The 19,123-nt window shown below is 31.1% G+C and overlaps 2 protein-coding genes across 2 annotated transcripts; both read right to left on the bottom strand.

Moving 5' to 3' along the window:
* Positions 1 to 8,019: 8,019 nt before the first annotated feature.
* Positions 8,020 to 9,652, bottom strand: LOC7488628 (hevamine-A). The gene has a single exon (XM_002301746.3). It carries the CDS (start codon positions 9,054 to 9,056, stop codon positions 8,169 to 8,171), a length of 888 nt encoding a protein of 295 aa, XP_002301782.1. The 5' UTR covers positions 9,057 to 9,652; the 3' UTR covers positions 8,020 to 8,168.
* A 111-nt stretch (positions 9,653 to 9,763) lies between these two features.
* LOC7488562 (E3 ubiquitin-protein ligase PRT1) lies at positions 9,764 to 17,556 on the bottom strand. Its single transcript, XM_024595363.2, has 7 exons — positions 17,334 to 17,556; positions 17,047 to 17,075; positions 16,774 to 16,953; positions 15,357 to 15,731; positions 15,042 to 15,242; positions 13,310 to 13,431; positions 9,764 to 10,558 (listed from the first exon to the last, which is right to left on the bottom strand). The coding sequence occupies exons 1-7, from the start codon at positions 17,459 to 17,461 to the stop codon at positions 10,184 to 10,186; spliced, it is 1,410 nt and encodes a 469-aa protein (XP_024451131.1). The 5' UTR covers positions 17,462 to 17,556; the 3' UTR covers positions 9,764 to 10,183.
* Positions 17,557 to 19,123: the final 1,567 nt, after the last annotated feature.

Genomic DNA, 19,123 nt, shown 5'->3' with positions numbered 1-19,123 from the left:
AGGTGACAAAGGCCTTGGGAAAAAAAAAAAAAAAGATAAACAGAAAATGGCGAAAGGGAATTGTCTAATTTAACTCACTTATTTTCAAGAACCTTGGCATCATCTGGCCTTTTTATACTAGTAAATGAAATCCCATCGTTAAATTAAAAAGAAAAAAGAAAAAAAAAGTAAGACATGCCATCAACATCCATTCAATTTCTAATCAAAATATTGAAATTAATTGTTTGTTTTATCTTTTTAAAAATAAATAAGCTTCTACCTCAAGAATCATCCACCCCCATGTTTTTTAATGTTAATTCTGATATATATCACAAGTAACTTGTCTTATAAATATAATCATTAATTCTAAAAATAAGCAGAAATTACCTACAAAATACTTATTTGAAAACTTAGCTATTTTATCTCAAAAATAAATAAATAAAAGCTATAAATTAAACATGTTAAAACTAGTTTTTAACCGAAACATTAGCCATGATCAACCAATTAATTTTTTATGTAGTTTTTATTTGTCGTTTTTAGATAATATAAAGAAGGATTATTTAAAATTAATTATTTTTAAGATTATAATAAAATACAAGGAACACGTTAAAATAATAAAGGGTATTTTAGTCTGCGAGGTAAATAATAAATAATAAATAATAAATAACAATGAATAATGAGTAATCTTCATCTTAGTTTATCGGAATGCTCAAAAAGTCTTTGAAGAAGAAACAACGTCACGGTTGGAGCTTCCTATGCTCCCCCAGCCCCTTTTTTCCCCGATTTTAAGGCTTTTTAGTACAGATTTTTAATAATAATAATAATAATAATAATAATAATTTGATGCACGGTTGTCGATGCCAATTGCATCATCATCACAACCTCAATTAATTCCAAGAACAGCAGTCGTACTGCCACATTTCTATGGGAATCTTTTCTTCCCGCCAAAACTCTTTTTCGCGCTTCTTCTCCGCGCCGCTAGTTACCGCAGAGGCGTTCACCGTCCGATGAGTTCCACTGCGATGGTTATAATTCCTAACCCGGAAATTGATCTCGTTTAAGTGTGTGTTTGATATTATACTAGCTTTTGTAATTATAATTTTAAAAGATAGGTTTTAAAAAATATTTTAATTAGAGTTTTGAAAATATAAGCTTGATTTAAACTGTTGAGACATAAATTTTTACAGGTAAAATGAATTAAAAGCAAGTCATCGTGAATGAAAAAATTAATTATTTTAATTTTTATAAAATCAATGTTTGCTATGTTTATAGCTCGGCTCAAAAAACATGAACTATTTGATTAATCAAATGGTTTTTTCTTTGAACAGTTTGTCTCTGCAGATCAATTGTGTTTTTTCATGTATTCTGATTTTTTTTTGCTTTGAATTAAATTTTTAGTGTTTTTAAAATGATAGTGTCAAGAATAAATTTTTAAAAATAAAATGAATATTATTTTGATTTATTTTCAATTAAAAAATATTTTGAAAAGAAACAGTTACAATAATATCAGACACTACTTTTATAGCTAAGCAAAAAGTAGAAATTACCACGACACCAAACGGTTTCTAAAATCTAAGTTGTGAGTTGGGTAAATTGACTTGCCCAAACCATTATTAAGAGATCTAATTCAAGAGTTGACCAAATCTAAGGTCTATATCATAGGTTGAATGAGTTAATCAATGGATTGGCAAGTAAACTCGATTTATGTTTTTTTTAATAGAACCCACAAATAAGATTGTATCCGTAAAAAAAGATCTTGTTTAAAGTAAAATCTAACTTTGACTTGGCTTCGAATTACCATGTATCACTATATCAAGTATAAAGCTAAAACATGTGGGGTTTTTATTATAATCATTTTCATTGTGCATCCTCTTACAAATTATTGAGAATTAAAATAGTTAATTTTTACAAATTTTTTAATTTGATTTTCAAACTTTTTTTTTACATCATTGAGCCTTTTTAAACCTAAATTTGCATCCAGTTGCATATATATTTTTTTTTGAAGGGTTGGATTGAAAGTTAAATTACCAAAAATAAAAATGGATGACAACATAGATAGTGACTTTGAAATTTCATATAAAAAGTTTACTTTACCCCCTCCGTATTTTTTTCTAGTTTTATAGGTGACCATTCCCTTCAGTTTTTCAAAATTCAATTATGGTATCAAAGTTTATCTCTCTCTTTTTTCATTCATTTTCTACCAGGGAAGGGAAGAGAGAAACTCGTTATATTTCAGCTTGAAAAGAAAAGGTCATTGTTTCAACCATAAAAATGGTTGAAACTAGTGTCAATAAGTTATATCCGGTGAGGGGGATCTTATAGAGATTGTTTTAAACCTTGATTTTGCTTAAAAACATATTTAAGTTGAGAAAAATAAAATTTATTTGATTTGATTTTGTGATTTGAGCCATTTCTAGGTTTGTTGGATTGCTAGATTGATTTTTACATGTTTTATGACTTTTTTTTGGTGTTTTTGGCCCTTTTTTTTAGACATGATAAAAAAAACCTGGTTAATTTCATGATTGAGTTACAAGTTTGATAAATTAAGCCGTGATATCTGGTCTATTTTTTTAACACACTTTTAGTACCTCAATTTAAAAAAATACAACCCCGCCCTTTATTATTGATGAACTGGTTTATAATCAACTTGAAATTAAAAAAAATAATATGGTTTCACTATTTCTTATCAACAGTTTGCTTTTGTTATCCTAGTCTCACATGTCAGTTGTGTTTATTTTCTTAAAAAAAATATTTCATTGGAAAATATCACATTCGCTTTATTGTCATTTTAATCTATTAAATGAAAAATAATCCATGGAATAAAAAATTTATTAAATACGATGATGTGGATGACTTGCATCAAGAGTTTGACTGGTTGACTCAAGTTCACTTATTTTTTTAATGGTTTTTTTGTCAATTTTATCATTCAACATTAAATTAATTCGAGATTTAGGTTCCCATATTGTTTTTTCTTAAGACTATATCCGCAACCTTTACATGTAAACCTAAAATGACCTACATTGATTTAATGTGTTGTCTTCTTAACGTTAGATAAAAATATCATCTAATATCTAATTGATTTTAAATTTATGAATAAGATATTTTTATATTTTTAAAAGATATATTATAAATACTAGATTTTTTTTCACTTAGTCATTTTTTTCCGCGTAGCACGGGCCAATGCAATAGCCTAGGTGTCATTTTGGTGTCAATAAGTTCCATTTCATAAAGGTTGTTTGACCTAGTTGTTTTTTTTTCTCCTTATCTAACCGCGGGAATCATTATGGCTTTGGATTGATTTTGACTTTTTGAGATGTTTATTGGGTTTTTGGTGGTCATGGATAGGTTTATTGCGATGTTTTCTAGATATTTTAGGATAAAAATAAGTTTTAAATTAAAAAAAAAATTGAACCCCCGATTGTCTAGTAAATTGTGGAAAATAAGTGATGCATTGTTTTTGTTTTTGTTTTTTTTTTAAAAAAAGGGTCCACCCATTTAAGAAATTAGAAAAAAATAAGATAAACCATAGTGCGTTGGCCGTGTTGTTTTTATATATATATATATAATGCCCAAGCCGACACGGCGATTCTCCATTCCCCCTATTTTATACTTGGTTTAAAAAGAATTGATAAAATAAATCACTGAACCCAATTGAATCTATTATTCGGATTGCAGTTTAACAGGTTGATCCACGACATTCATAATATTATTTATTTGTTTTTGTTTAATGCCTTTTCTCTCTCTCAATTTAAAGAAAAAATAAAATTTCATATTTTATTATTAATTATCTATTTTTTTTTAAAATTTGACTCGAACCTAAAAGAATACAATTACTCTTGTTGTTATCAATGACTTATCTTTGATATCCTGACCCCACGTGTCTATCAAGGTTTTTTAACTTGTAAAATAATGTATCGTTTCACACACAAAAAATCATGCACTTTATAGTCGTGTAATTAAATGAAAAATAATATTTGAGATAAAAAAAATTATTGAATCTAGTGACGTGCATAACTTTTGTTACATGTTTGCTTGATTAACTCAAGTTCACTCTATTATTTAATTAAATATTATTTTTCACTGATTTTATCTTTCAATGTTGTTATAATTTCATATTAAGCCTTTTCTTTTTTTTAAAAAAAATTTATCCCTACAAATATCACAGGTCAAATCAAATTAACCAAGATAAATTAAATATTTTTACATCTCTATATTAGATTTAAATATCACTGAATTCATAGATAAAACCATTTTTATTTTTGAAAAAAACACTTCATCAATATCTAAATATTTTCTTTTTACTCAAAAGAAATTTCAATACAACTCCACGAATCGATGGGCTAGCTAGCCCACTAGATCAGGTAGGATAAACTATGTTCTTTTTAATTTGTTTTAATCATCGTAGTACCACAGTTTGTTGAGCAACTTTTGACTATTTGGAGTGAGAAAATAATTAAAACATTTCTCCTTCTTCTCCTTCTTTTTTTTTCAAAAAAAAAAAAAAATGTATCCAGAAGGAATCTTTTCTTCCCGCCAAAACTCTCCTTTTCGTATTTTAATTTCCACGCGGCAGAGGTGTAGCCAGACACATGTTCACCGTCCGATGAGCTCTACTGTGATATTAATGATTTTTTTAAGAAAAAACAATGATGTTTTGATTTTTTTTAAAAAATTTAGATTAATTCAAATTAATTTTTTACTCTAGCTAACCCAGGTTTGAATTTTATAATCATGCTTCCCATTTTAAAATTTAATACATAATCCATAATTTTTCATTAAACCTCCCACAAATCCATAATTTAATACATTATTCAATAATTTATGTGTGTTTTTAGAGTTTTATCTAACATATTTTCATAATATTTAACATTGCTTGGATTTGGATTATTATAAAAAAATTATTATGAATAACTAAAAATTAACATGTTATTTAATTGTTTAGTAACTTATAGATGAAACTAATCCATGTTAACTGTGCCCATTTATCTTAGCTTTCCAACCTATATTTTAATAAAAAAAACAAGTTTAAAAGCATAAAAAATAGATTAAAAAAGCTAAGACAAAGAGGATTAGGTTTTAATTTATCTATCTAAATATTATCTGAGAGTGTGGTTATAGTTATTTTTTAAAGTGTTTTTCATTTAGAAATACATAAAAATAATATATTTTTTAAAAATAATTTTTAATATCAACACATTAAAATAATAAAAAAATCAACTGTAATCACCCTCTCGATGAAGAATACAGGGAGGCCCTGAGTTTGCTTTCCAGTTTGAGTAATATAAATCTTAGAGCCACTACATATTCACTTGGTTATTAATTTCAATATTTTAAAAAATTAATAAAAATATGTGTAAACTAATCCGGATATTCACATCCCACAGTGAGGCAGGGAAAGAAGAGGGGAAAATCCTACAACCGGGCTGAAAACTCCGCTGAAGACGAAATGCAAGTGGTGCACAGAGCACAGCACCCCATGAAGCTGTAGGCAATTAGCATTGGATTCCCATCGTTGTCATTTTTCCGAACTTTTCAAACTCTCAAGGGAATCTCAAGAAAACCCTAACCCTAGGGCTAGGGATACCCTACTCTAAGACTAAAACCCACCTCCAAATTACCACACGCAAAAAAAGAGTACTATATAACGTAATATAGTAATAGTTTTTTTTCTGGCTCAATAAATACATAGCAGCACAGTACCATAGTAGTAGTTTACAGTTACACAAATCTCACTGCCAGCTCCCCTTGTTTTTAGTTTTTTTAAAATCACCCATTAAGAGAATTTTTAGTAAATTATAATTGTTTTTATGTTTAAAAATGTTTTTTTTTTATAATTTTAGATAGTTTTCATATGCTAATATTAAAAATAAATTTTAAAAAATAAAAAATTATTATTTTAAAATATTTTTAAAAAATCACTGCTCCTATAATTCCAAATACTATTTATCACAGCCCATTTAATATTTGTGAATTTGTTTTTTATATTTTCAATAGGTTACGTCATAAAAAACAGTACAATTTGTTGAATTATTTGTTGCTTTTAATGTTACATTATTAGAAAATGACCTTAAAAAAGTATACAAATTACGCTCTCGAGGACAACAACTCTATTATTTTTCTAAAATATTTTCTACGTTGTTGTAGTCGGAAAAAAGAATTTATTGGCCAGTGATTTTTTTATATATATAAAAAATATTTTTTCTTAAACCTGGGAGTTAATTTCCCGAGGACCATGAAGAGCCGTACATATGGCCAACGTGTGAAAAACTTTACCAATTATGACTCTGCTGCTTGCTCTCTACTCCCAACAAATCTGCCGCTCATTTGTGTTTGGAAATTATATTTATTTTAAAATATATTATTTTTGTTTAAATTATATATTTTTATATCGTTTTAATAGGTTAAAATTAAAAATATTTTTTTTAAAATAAAAAAAATATTATTTTAAATATAACTATTAATACACTCTCAAACACCCTAAACCTGTCAAATAAAAAATTGCTAAAGGGCATCCAATATATTAAGTGGATGGATTTAATTAGTTCTATTTATGAATGTTCTAAGCTCTATCTCCAACGTAAATGCATGAAAATTCTTTCAAATATATTTGGATGTGAAAGTTTTATTTACTAAAATATCTTAAATTTTGCTTGTAAAATTAATATAATTCTTATTCTGTACATGTAAAAGATAAAAATATTGAATTGTTCGTTGTTATTTAAAAATCGCTTTTCACAATTTTTTTTTTAATTTTTCCTTATAAATTTTTTATTTAATCCTTTTATTGTATAATTCTATGAGATAAAATTTTAAATTATATAAGGAAGACAAAATTAAAAAACAGATGATTGCAATTTAAAACATGGAGAAAATATATGGCTGGCTTCAAAGTTTTGGCTTAAAAATTTATTTCGTTCATATTTTAGTCCATGGAGTTGAGAAAGAACAGAGGAATTCATTGAAAAACAATGAATGAAAAAGGAAGTTATCGGTTGGTCAAGTTCCAGCTATGAAACAGGGGATTTTTGTGTTAATGGATTTTTCTTTTGGAAAGGAGTTCAATAGAGATTATTTCATTTCTAAACATGGTGGAAAAAATAGATCGGTCCATTTGAGTTATTTTGATGAAGTTGATTTTTATTTTTTAAAGTGATTTCAAGGTGTTTTGAGATTGTTAAGTGATTTTTTAATGTTTATAAGGTGTTTTTAAAATGTTTTTGGGTAAAAATGAACTGAATTTTGGATTTTTGGATCCAGAAAACAAACTTCAATTCTAGCGACTAAGACGCGCGCCTAGGTTTTTCACTAAGGCTGGGTATGGGGGCTTGGTCCATCAATACCTGGTTTTTTTTTTAATATATTATTTTTGGCTTTTTTTTATTAATTGTTTCTATTTAAATATTTTTACATTTTGTTTAGTTGGGTGATACTTTGAAAGTATAGTTTGATTTGTATTGAATTTATTTTTATATTTTATATGGATTAATTGTATTTGTATGGAGTATTTTTTTTTTATAAAAATAGAAATCATTTTTTATTAGCAATAAAATTTAGCCGCTAAGATAAAATGAATAAGAGTGTTGAAAATAAAAAGGATAATTATTGTAAGTGCAATTATTTTTAATTTCTACAATGAAAAATAAACTTTTTCTTGTTAATAATTTTTATTTATTTATCAGTTTATATATTTTTTTAGTATAATTATTTTTTTTCACATTAGAAATTGAATTGAAATCATGATCGCAACATAAATAAAATATTTTTGTTTATGAATTAAAAAAATTCACAATCTTTTAAAATGCATCTATAACATTAACATATTTATTTTTTATATTAATAATTAACTTGGAATTCTATATTGGACGTGAAGTGGGTGATAAACGTAGGCAGGACCTATTTTTAATGACCCTTCTAGAGGCCTTAGGAGCTGCAATTGTTCTCTCTTGAATGAGATTGCTGGGTGATGGTGCCATGACTGACATATGTTCTGACTGGTTTGCTTTGCTTGTTGAGTTTCCATTTCTTAAAAGAGAGATAAAATAAAATCTGAAAAAGGGAAAGGAGATCAGACAAAATACGAGTCGACAACATGTAACAAAAACATGAAATCTGCCTCTACATGAGAGGCAATTTATGCAGATATATAACTGGTATTAGACATATATGTGAAGAGATCAACTATTGTTTTTTCAGACGCGGCTCTTGATTGATTTACTATAGCCAGTTTGATCATCATAGTACTTGGACCACAGCATAACACCACCATATTTTGCAGAGCCCTTGATTGCTGGAAGCACTTTGGAAGTAAGGTCAGCTACAGGAACGAAGCCACTTCCAGCTGCATCAGGAGCAGCAGGCAATCCCAGGAAGATTTTTTGAGCTGGGATGCTTGAAATCCATTGCTTCCATGCATCTTCAAGATTGGCAATATCCCCGGAGAATTGGCAAGGAGGATTGTTGTAGAATTGAACCCAGACGTAGTCAAAGAGACCTGTCTGCAGTGCATTTCCTACCCAAGCATCAGGAAATGGGCACTGAGGAGCTGCAGTTAGGTGCACCTTTTTACCTTGCTTGCTATAAGCTGAAAGGAACCTGGCAAGATCATCCCAGTGCTGGTCTGTCCCTCCTTCAATATCGAAGTCAATTCCATCAAGAACAGCTGGGCCGAGTGGGCGAGACGAAGAATTTCCTCCCAGGAAGTTATTCCAAAGGTAGTTCGCCACTTGCTTTGCATCCTCCTTTGAGGTGAGGTAGTAGCTCCCAGCTCCTCCTCCAATAGAGAGCATCACCTTGATGCCTTTGACTTGACATGATTTTATGTCCGGGCTTAATTTTGTGCAGCCATTGCTGTATGGATCGCAATGACCAGCGAGATTAATCATCGGAGTCTGACCATTTCCAAAAGTCGGGAGGAACGCTAGGATTACGTAGTCGTAGTTTCCGGTGGCACAAGTCTCCGCCAAGGTGCCCTCATTGCCGTTCTGACCCCAGTAAACCGCTATTCCACCAGCTTCGGAACCCACCACCAGTACAAGAATTGCAAGAAGAGCAAGAGAAATTGAGAGCTTGAAAGCCATTTCAACCAAAGTCTATCAGAGCTGGCACTCTCCCCCCAAGTTTGTACAGAACTATGATTTTCTTGTGTCTAGCGATGATGATTCAAACATGCTTTTTTATAGTGAAAAGATAGCCCAGTAATGGAAAGTTACAATCTTATTATGTTAACGATTTCGTGGCTGATGGTTCCCTTCGTTAGACCTCCTTTTTATTTTATCTGAATTAATATAAATCCCCTTAATTTAAACGTACATGGGATGCTATTAATTAGACAACTATCCTGTTCTGTTCTGTTCTGTCTTGTCTCGGCAGTCCTCGATCGGCTTATGTTGCCTCCTCTCTTGTCTTAATCTCGGTAATGTTTTCCTACTAACTTTGAATGAATTTCACAACCCTCTGCTCTAATGAATCAAATCTTAATTACTCGTGGATATTTTACAACATCAGCAGGAAATCAATAATATCCGAACATCCAAAAATTATCACAAAGTAATTAAGACTGCTAAATGAATGTCTGGTAAAAATATAAATATTATTTAATTGATTAATTTTTTAAAAGTAGAATATGATTTTACTAGCTTCCACCTAAAAAAATAATATGTACAGTAATTATTTTTGATGAAAAAGTTGATTATTTTATTTAAGGAAAAATCACCTTGCATAAAAGCAAAGCCCACCTACTTTCTCTAGGGACAGGGTTTTAGAGCCCCTTGGCACATGATTCTCATTTTCCATTCACAAAAACAACAGCCAGCACTGCTTATATAAATTTATTATACAAAAGAGCAGCAATATACAGTGTGTTTATCAAGGAAAGCAAGTAGATGCGAGCACTGCTGATTCACAACTCTTGCACAAGCAGACGATTTTTACACTATGATACATGATATACAACCGCCAATGGCAGTTAAAATTGGGAGATGGTTCTGATATAAAGTGAATTATCACAAGTGCAGTGAGAACAAAACTCCATCAGATCTTTGTGATTCGCAAGGAAATAGACTAGAAATGCATTGCACCGAGCAATGGGAGCTTTTTTCCTCTCCTTTCTTTTATTTTCTCTCGCTTTTGAGGGGGTTTGATCTGAGGCAACTCATACATAGATAATCCCACCAAATCAAGCAAGATATGCTCAAGGTAAAACATTTTACCTGGTTGTTTGGGTCTCGTTTTCATCCTCTGCACTATCAGGGTGGGTCACAGCACTAGCCAAACTGTTCCTGCTACTGTCTTGAGCATCGCCAGACAAAATGGGAGCAGGGGATTCATTTTCAGAAATTCCTGAAGCATCATCGTGGTTGGCAAAAGCAGAAGCACTATCCAACTGTCCAGTCACCAACCTCAACATTATATTATGAATAATATTTGACTTTACAAGCTCAAACTTGTGTTCCGAGGTATGCTGCTGATTGAACCGTCCAGGTCGCTTGGAGCAAGTATTGTAGCAGTCTCCACAAAGATCAAAACCTATTTCCTCAACACAATCTTTGCACTTGTATCTATCCCCAACTATTGGATATACCTGGACAGCATAGATTTCATGAAGTATTATTGAGTTTCAAAGTTCAAATCAAACTGTTTATAAATTCACATACCCCACCTTCTACTTGTTTTCAATTTTTTCAATTTTCAACAGGCAAAACCAATATCTGGAGTGTCCCGTCCTCGAAAGATCTCAAATTGTAACTAAATTTGAAACAAATAATCAAGGGACACAACACGTCCACCTAGAGGCACTTGAAGGTTTGGACTAGAAAGAAACAGAGACAATCTTGCAAAGAGGAGGGGAGGGGAACACCCAATTATTGGTCAGAGTGTCCTAGCCTATAAGCAAATTGTTTGATTTGATTTAGTCCAACCGTTAGTTTTCTTAGGGTTCTGTCCATGAGGATTCAGAATTTTCACACAAGTCATGTCTTGTCATTATTAAAAATAAGAAGATTGTTAATAAAAGAGTTTGAATAATAATAATAATAATAATAATAGGAAAAACTAAACTACCATCAATTCTTGCCTTGTTAGCTTTTGAACAAAATTCTACAGTGACGATCCAAATTCATCCAATATTTTCAAACCTTTCAAGACCAAAATAAAAATCCTTCAAAAAGGAAAAAAAAAAAAAAGGGCAAACAAACCAAGTTGCATAGAGAAGATCGATATAGAGGAAGAGCATGCTTGCAAACTCTTCAAAAATTGAAACATTGAAACCAAAAAGGAATATTCAGAACTTAGGGTTCGTCTGTGTTGTAGAAAAATGGAAAACATTTTCTTGAAAAATAAGTTATTTTTCACTGTTTAGATGTATCAAGAAAAATATTTTACTATAAAATAAGTTATTTCCTTTCTTAAATTTTTAATGATGATAATAAGATGAGAAAAATTGACATGTTTGTGATAAAGATAATGGCGGTGGTGATAATTATGAACATAATATTTGTGATACTAATACTACGAATGGTGCCACTGGTGGTTTTAGTGATGATGATGACAATTAGTAATAAAATGATGATTACTTCAATAATAATAATAAGGTGGTGACATTAATGGTGGTGGTGGTGGTTGTTATGGTAGTAGAGGGCTATGGTGGTAATATACTAGTAATAATGGTTACTTCAATAATAATAAGGTGGTGACATTAATGATGGTGGTGGTGGTTCTTACAGTAGTAGAGGGCTATGGTGGTAATATACTAGTAATAAGATGATGGTGGTGATGCTGGGGTTATGAAGGAACAATAATAAAATGTGGTGGTTGTGACAAGGGGTGGGGGTGGTCAAATATCATGAGTTAATAGTACTGAGAAAAGTATTTGTCCGTCCTTCCTAAGGTTAAAATATTTTCCTCCAAATTGGTGCTTTTCAGGGATTGACTAGAAAATATTTTTCATACGTTTGTTTCACACTGAAAAAATGAAGGAAAGTATTCTCCTACAAAATATTTTCTGAACTTGGAATATTTTCTGCAAAACAAACATATTTTTAATAATACCAGATGTATTGAGAGAGAGATGTTGAGAAATAAAGAGATTTGCAGAAGGTGCTGATGAATAGGGCAAGCACGTGAGAACCCTAATCATGGAAACATTAAACCCGCTTCAAAGCAAAGTGAATGTGAAATTACACTTTGCTCATGAATAGGGACTAAACTTGGCGCAACCTAACATGAATAGAACAAAAAAAAAATCAGAAACATTTCCTAATTCTACTCAGAGATAGCCTAGTCTCAAATTCTCAAACCCCCATTCCAAATCCCTTGTACCATCAGAAACCTACAAAAGAACACCACCAAAACTTCAATGGTGGATGAAGTAAGAGAAGCTTTTGAAAGCAGTGGTAGCTAGAGTTGCTGGTGGCAGCGTTTTTGTCTCAAGCTAGTTATTATTGATGATACATGGTGGAGGTTGTTGTTGTCTAATGGTGTGGCAGAGGTTGTTGGCTGGTGGCTGGTAACATAGTAGAGGTTGCTGATGGTGTGGTGGTGGTTAGTGGTAATTGGCGGATAAGTAACTGTTTCTTGTACTGGGTTTTGGCTAGTGGTAATTAGCATAGTAGAGGTAGGTGACTTGGTTGATTGAGGAGAAATAGAAAATAAGGATAGAAAGCTTTTTGCAGATGGGTTGCATTAGGGAGTGATACAAGGAGGGAGAGACGAGTGGAAAAATAAAAATAAATTTTTTTTTATGGGTCCACTATTACATATGTGACTGCACTGCAAGTATTTTTTTTTTATTTGGATGGAAATCTTGATTGATTTACAGTGGAATAAATTAAACCAAACAATTTGTTCAGGGACTGAAGGCTCAAAATCTTTTGTTTGCGGGCTAATGACACTTCCAACCAATAGTTCAGGAGGGTTCCATACAATCTCACCCACTATACTAATATTAACTTCACAAAACAAAGAGGTTTAGCATATAGTTCACATCAAGTGATATGAATCGGGGTGCGAGAATGAAAGAACTGCAAAGACATGCCAATCCTGCCAATATTATCTGACATCCAACATAAACACAACTTGTATCACTATCATGTACTGGTTCAGACTGTGCAACCCCACCTTTTGCACATTTCAAACAAAAGAAAATGGAAGGCAAGCATCACAATGTCTAAACCAAATGTCAACATGGGTAACCCGTTATTCTACTTGTTGCAAAGACACAATTCAACCAAAAATCATGAAACAACCAAGTTGTGAGACATCTTGGTAATGATTTGTCATAATAGTGAAGAGAAGAAATCAATCCAAAGGGAAGGAATAAAGGAATAGAAATTACCCCACAAGAATCGCAACCAACTCCAACATGAACCTTTGAGTGTGGGTCAGCCCGCCATGATAAATTCTCTCTTGTGGTTGCTGAGGATGATTGAAAACTCTTTTCACTAGCCTTAGTAGAACCTGGAAGTGGATGGTTTAATGGTAACTAGTGGTATCTCAAACTATAAAAAGACATTTGTGATGCAAGAAATATTGTAAACGTTGTCTTTATCATAATATTGGTCGAGCTGGATTTTTATTTTTTTTTACCAATTCTTTATGACATTTTGATGTTTATAAGAAAAAAAAGAGCAACTCAGATGTTATTTAACAGAAAAATGGAAGGAAATGGCGTAACGGGCGTAAAAGAAAACATGTTATAGTTTAGGGGTTCAAATAAAAAAATAATTTAGGAGTCAATCAAAACTACCTAAAGTTTAGGGGGTGTTAGTACAGATTAGCCTTATATTTTAGATAGAAATCTAAAACAAAAGAAATAAGGTCAAACACCTTCCCACGAAGGTACATTATCTAAAGGGAATGCACTGTCCCACCCTCCCAATGTTGTCAATACTGTTCTGGATTTGTTATTGGTTGGAAATTTTTCTATACCTGACATCTCAGCGTTTTGTTCCATGGTCCTAATGGAAAAAACAATATTGAAAGTTGTATTCTAAGGGAAACAAATTAAAGCCCAAATATCCAAAGTTAAATTCCCATAAAACAAAATCTCAAACATCAAAGAATAAATTAGAAGATTAAAATCATTACTGCATACTAAATGTCCAAAAGAAAATTAACTTAAAAAACTAAATTAGTCCAATAGAAACAAAGAGACAATATCTCAAAATAAAAAAAAAACTAATAATACAAGGAGAATATTAAATCATATGTCATTTACACAGGAGAAAATTATAAATGAGTCTACAGTTTTGCAAAATTAATTGAATAGTTCCCCTAGTTTTAAAACTAATTGACCAGTCCCTATGTTTTTAAATCTATTTGTAATCCTTTTCGCCCACTTCATTTATTTTTTTTTCAATTTTTTTTAAGAAATAGAAAAAAAGATATATAAAAAAGAAATAATAATACAAAATGATGAGAAAAAAAATTATTTGGAACAAAAAAAATATAAAAATGGTCAAAGCTAGACAAAGGGTTAATTAATTATTTTTCAAACTAGGACTATTTAATCCAATTTATGAAAAATAAAAGGACTAATTTATAATTTACATTTCAGATAAAAGCAATGATCTTGATCTTGTGGGGATTCCCAAGGAAATCAGGGATTGGTTGTTTTAACTGAGAAAAACCCAAAAATTAGGGATTGTTAGAAAATTAGAGGTTTGGTGTTTTAACTTGGAAAAGTCCAAAACGTCCATGCAAAAATGTGGAATGAAATGGTACTAACCAGTATAGCCAGGCTGGTATCTAACCAAGAAATCCAAGATGGATGAGATTTAAATTGAGATGGTATTGGCCGGCCAGAAAGAAACAACATTGACAACACTGCCCCCTTCCTGTTTATGCACTTTTCTTGAACTGATGACTTCATCATTGATTTTCCTTGACTTGATTAGGTTTAAATAAAATATGTACGAGGCTTCCCTACATGAATTTTAACAACCTAACTAGTCGAACAATGAGACATCTAATCCAAATATGAACAGAAGATAAGGGCATATTATCAGAGTTGTAAATTGAGCAGTTAGCATGGTTGGGGAAGGAAGGGATCAAACAGTGAGACATACAAGTGATTGGGTGCTGAAACTTGACAGGCACTTGTTTGGCCTGAACAGCTTCTATTCTCATGGCATATTCTGTAGGGAAGTATTCCTCTAGAAAATGATCAAACTCCAAACACACTTTTGGAAAACCCCTTGGATGCAAACTCTGACAAACTTGGCATGTAAGCATCTCATTCACTGGACCAATGCAAGTTTCACAATACACTGAAACAATGTAAGAGAAAAAAAGGATCAGTCATGAAAAAACTTTCCAGGTAGATAGGCAATGGTACAGCCTACTATCAGTAGTCTGTCTAAAGTTGAAGTGAAAAAGGATACCATGGCCACAATTAAGAACCACTGGATGAAAAAGAAGCTGTTTGCATGTGCTGCATTGTACATCAGCAATTGAAACCTGCTTGCAATTTCTGTTCGACTTATCTTCAGGCAAATTGTTTTCTTCAACACTGTCAGGTTTGATCATGCAGCAATTTTCATCACAAACTTTGTTTGGAATAGACATAGTGGGAGCTTGAATCATGGAAACAGACTTAACAGACTCTATTTGTTGTGTACTTCCACAAAATTCCCCATTCCTGAAGAAGCAACTGTCTAGTGCATGCTTTCGATCCCTTGGATGATGATGTTTTAGATCACTGTTGCATTCTTTATAGCCAAATTGTGGTGAGAAGAAGCCCATTTCCATCTCTTCCTCTGAAAAAACATGAAAAGTAAGAAATGTAAAAAAAATAGAATTTACGAACACTACATGATTAAAATGGACATTTTAATACCATTAGTAAAATAACCTAACTACCACTATGCACCTGAGAGCTTTGCAGGCCAGAGTATGATAATAAGACTAGATTCAAAACAAGCCTAACAAAACTTCTGAACATTAAATGCATTATCAGTTAAGTGATACATAATGTGGGTGGTGATTGGATGCACCTATATTGTAAACAGTTAAAAAGCAAAAAGGAAAGGAAATCTTGAATCTTTATAAAATAGCACAAAACTTCATTGATTGATGACAAAAAAAAAAGTAGCTTTGGCGTTCTGTCATTCTGTGTGTGGGAGAAGATGGTTCTCATATCACTGAAGATATTTACCTATAGTTTAATTAAAATGATTTAAGCAAGGTTACAAGCAAAACAATATAATGGTTTCACCCAAGTGTCTTTCTGGAGTATTTTTCACTGGAAAAGTGTGTATCATTTCTGCCAAACTAAATTCTCAAAATAAAAAAATAAACAAAAATAAAAAAATTGACCATCCTATTTCTCATATTAGTAAAAAATCACTTCACAGGTTCTGCTTATCAACGCTGCCCCTTCGGACGACAATTAAGAACAAGTGCCCATTTAACAAGAAGTTTTAAAAAAAATGCACAAATGAATCCTATGCTTCAGACAAAAACAAAGCTCAGGTAATTTCATGAATTACTGTTCAATAGCACTTTAACTATACCAGCCAATTAACAAAGCTGGCATCTTCAACATATGTCCTTGTTCTTCAATAGATTTTGTTTTAGCATGGAATTGCTCCAGACTCCTTCCATGACATTTGTAAAATGTACAATCACAAGGCAAAAATCTAACAAATATCAGACCTTGATCTCGTCAGGGTAATAATAAAGCGCGAGAGGAGCAGGAGTCTTTCTCAGCTCGTGTTTCTACGTTCCATTATCACACCAAGCAATTTAAAAAGTTTGCAGGTGAAAAAAAAAACACTCCAAAAACAAGGAGATGCTGACCTAGAGTTTGCTCTTCCCTCCTCGTATACACCATAGGATACAACTTGAAGAGCAAGAAGTGCAGCATCTGACAAATGGTTGGAAAGTGATTATATGGATGCCTGCAAATTGGACAATTAGACTCCCTCAGACCACTCATAGATTTGTGAACACACCAGAAACAGGAAATGTGGCCGCAAGCTGCAATGAAACAATAAAAAAAAAACAGAGAATTAGATCATATTTTAATAATCAAAATAATAACATATTTGCTAAAAACAATTAATGCCTTACAGAGCACAATGGGTTTGTATAGAAGATCCCTGAGACCAAACCAATAGTAAATTAGAATTGTTTCTTAATCACTCTATAAACAAACAACTAACACTAACAATAGCTGAAGAAATTCTTGAATACTTGCCATATATTCAGCAAGAAAATTTTGTTTTAAAAGGATTGAAAACGGCTAATAGATAAATTATTATTATCCATGTGTACAGCGAAGAACTCATGACAGTATCAGTAAGCACAGATTATACAAAACCAGATCCGAGAGAGAGAGAGAGAGAGAGAGAGCTTACAGGCAGACGGAACAACGGAAGGAATCGGAGAATTCCTCCTCAAGATCAGCATCGACGAGGAAGTGATGATCTTTCCCGGTCACTGCGAAATTCATGACGGCGTCGTCAATCACTTTACCTTTTCCCATTTCTTTCGGTTTGGGATCTACTACACGCACCAGCCGAGGACAAAGATATTCGGGGTGGCTCTGTGCTGCACTGCCCGAATGGATGGATGGCCATGGCTTGTCTACGTGGCTTTTACATTACAATACACGTGCATTAATTTTTATTTTATTTTATTTTACTTTACCCATTTTGAACTCGCGCGTGGTTGGTCGATCCACCTGCAACTATACCTTCATTAGCATGTAATATTATATAAAGTTGAATTAAATATACAATTGTCTGCTATGGGTTAAATAAATAAAAAAACTGAACAAAAAAACTTAGGCACTGCTAACATTTTTCATTTATAAGTAAAATTTTAACAATTAATTTTAAAATCTAATTAATTAATTATTTAAATTTTATTCTGCTTAGAGATTAATTAGTAATATTTTATTAATTATTCTATGAGATCTATTTTTTTTAATAAATAAATATAAAAAATAGAAGATAAAAATATTCTTATTACTTTTAATAATTTTTATTTATATATATTTTTCTTTAAAGTTAATTATATTAAATAATTAATAAAATATCACGAATTATTTTATATATACCATAAAATTTTCCCGTTAATCCTTGCTTTGTCGTTGATAGGATCAAAAGCTTTTTTAATGTCAAAATATGAATGGGCATGGTTCCCAATATATTTTTGACATGAAAAAATCTTTAATGTGAACAAAAATATAATTTATTTATTTAATTAATTAAATTAAAAATTACATGTAATAATAAATATAAATTTTTTTTGTTAATATTAATTAAAAACTAAATTAAAAAGTTAAGAGTTAAATATATATTAAAATATTTTATTAAAAGAATATCACAAAATTAATATAAATTTTAAAAAATAACACATGCTAAAAAAAATACTTGGCTTTTTACTATTATAATAATAAACAGAGAAATACCTTTCCACTTTAGCACTTAAAATTTGTTAGGATTTTTTTCAAAAAACTTTAACTTATTTTTAAATTTTTTTTATCATCTAACATTAAGTTTACGGGGTACAGAGCTTCATAATATGTTTCAATTACTTTCTAAATAGTTATTATAATCTCATGATCTATGTCACGAGTTTTGCAGGTTAACTATGTTGACTCAGAATTTTTTTTATTTTTTTTAATTTCATCTTTCAATATTGGATTGATTGTAAATTGAACTTTATAATTTTTTTCGGTTCGCTTTCTATCGAGTTATTTTGGTCTTTTGACTCGGGTTTTGCAGGTTAACTCGAGTCCACTCAATCATTTTTTTTCAATTTAATTCTTAAAAAATAGATTGATTGGAATTTGAGATTTATAATTGTTTTTTTTTCTATGTGATTATTACGGTCTTATTATACATGTCGCGAGTTAGGCTAGTTGACTCAGTTTTGTTTTTGTCTTTTTTTTAGTTGATTGTTTTTAGTTTCATCATTCAATATTATGTTGATTGGAAATTAAACTTTATAATTTGTTTCGGTTTGCATTCAATAAGATTTTCTTAGTCTCATGACTCGGGTCATAAGTTTGATCGGTTGACTCAGGTGGTTTTTTTGTGTTTTTTTTGTTTAATTTCACCATTTAATATTAAGTTGATTGAAAATTAAGTTTCATAATTTATTTTGAGTTGCTTTTTATAAGATTATCATTATCCATGAT

Source organism: Populus trichocarpa, chromosome 2 (assembly GCF_000002775.5).
Source record: "Populus trichocarpa isolate Nisqually-1 chromosome 2, P.trichocarpa_v4.1, whole genome shotgun sequence".
In the NCBI taxonomy this organism is placed as follows: Eukaryota; Viridiplantae; Streptophyta; class Magnoliopsida; order Malpighiales; family Salicaceae; genus Populus; species Populus trichocarpa.
This window is presented reverse-complemented; position numbering and strand designations above follow the sequence as displayed.

Excerpts from the sequence above, each read along its gene's own strand:
- LOC7488628 (XM_002301746.3), bottom strand. The coding sequence starts at position 9,056 with ATGGCTTTCAAGCTCTCAATTTCTCTTGCTCTTCTTGCAATTCTTGTA.
- LOC7488562 (XM_024595363.2), bottom strand. The coding sequence starts at position 17,461 with ATGGGAAAAGGTAAAGTGATTGACGACGCCGTCATGAATTTCGCAGTG. Across the intron at positions 17,076-17,333 it reads TTCCGTTGTTCCGTCTGCCT|GGATCTTCTATACAAACCCA; the intron begins GTAAGCTCTCTC and ends GTTTGGTCTCAG. Across the intron at positions 16,954-17,046 it reads ATACAAACCCATTGTGCTCT|CTTGCGGCCACATTTCCTGT; the intron begins GTAAGGCATTAA and ends GTTTCATTGCAG.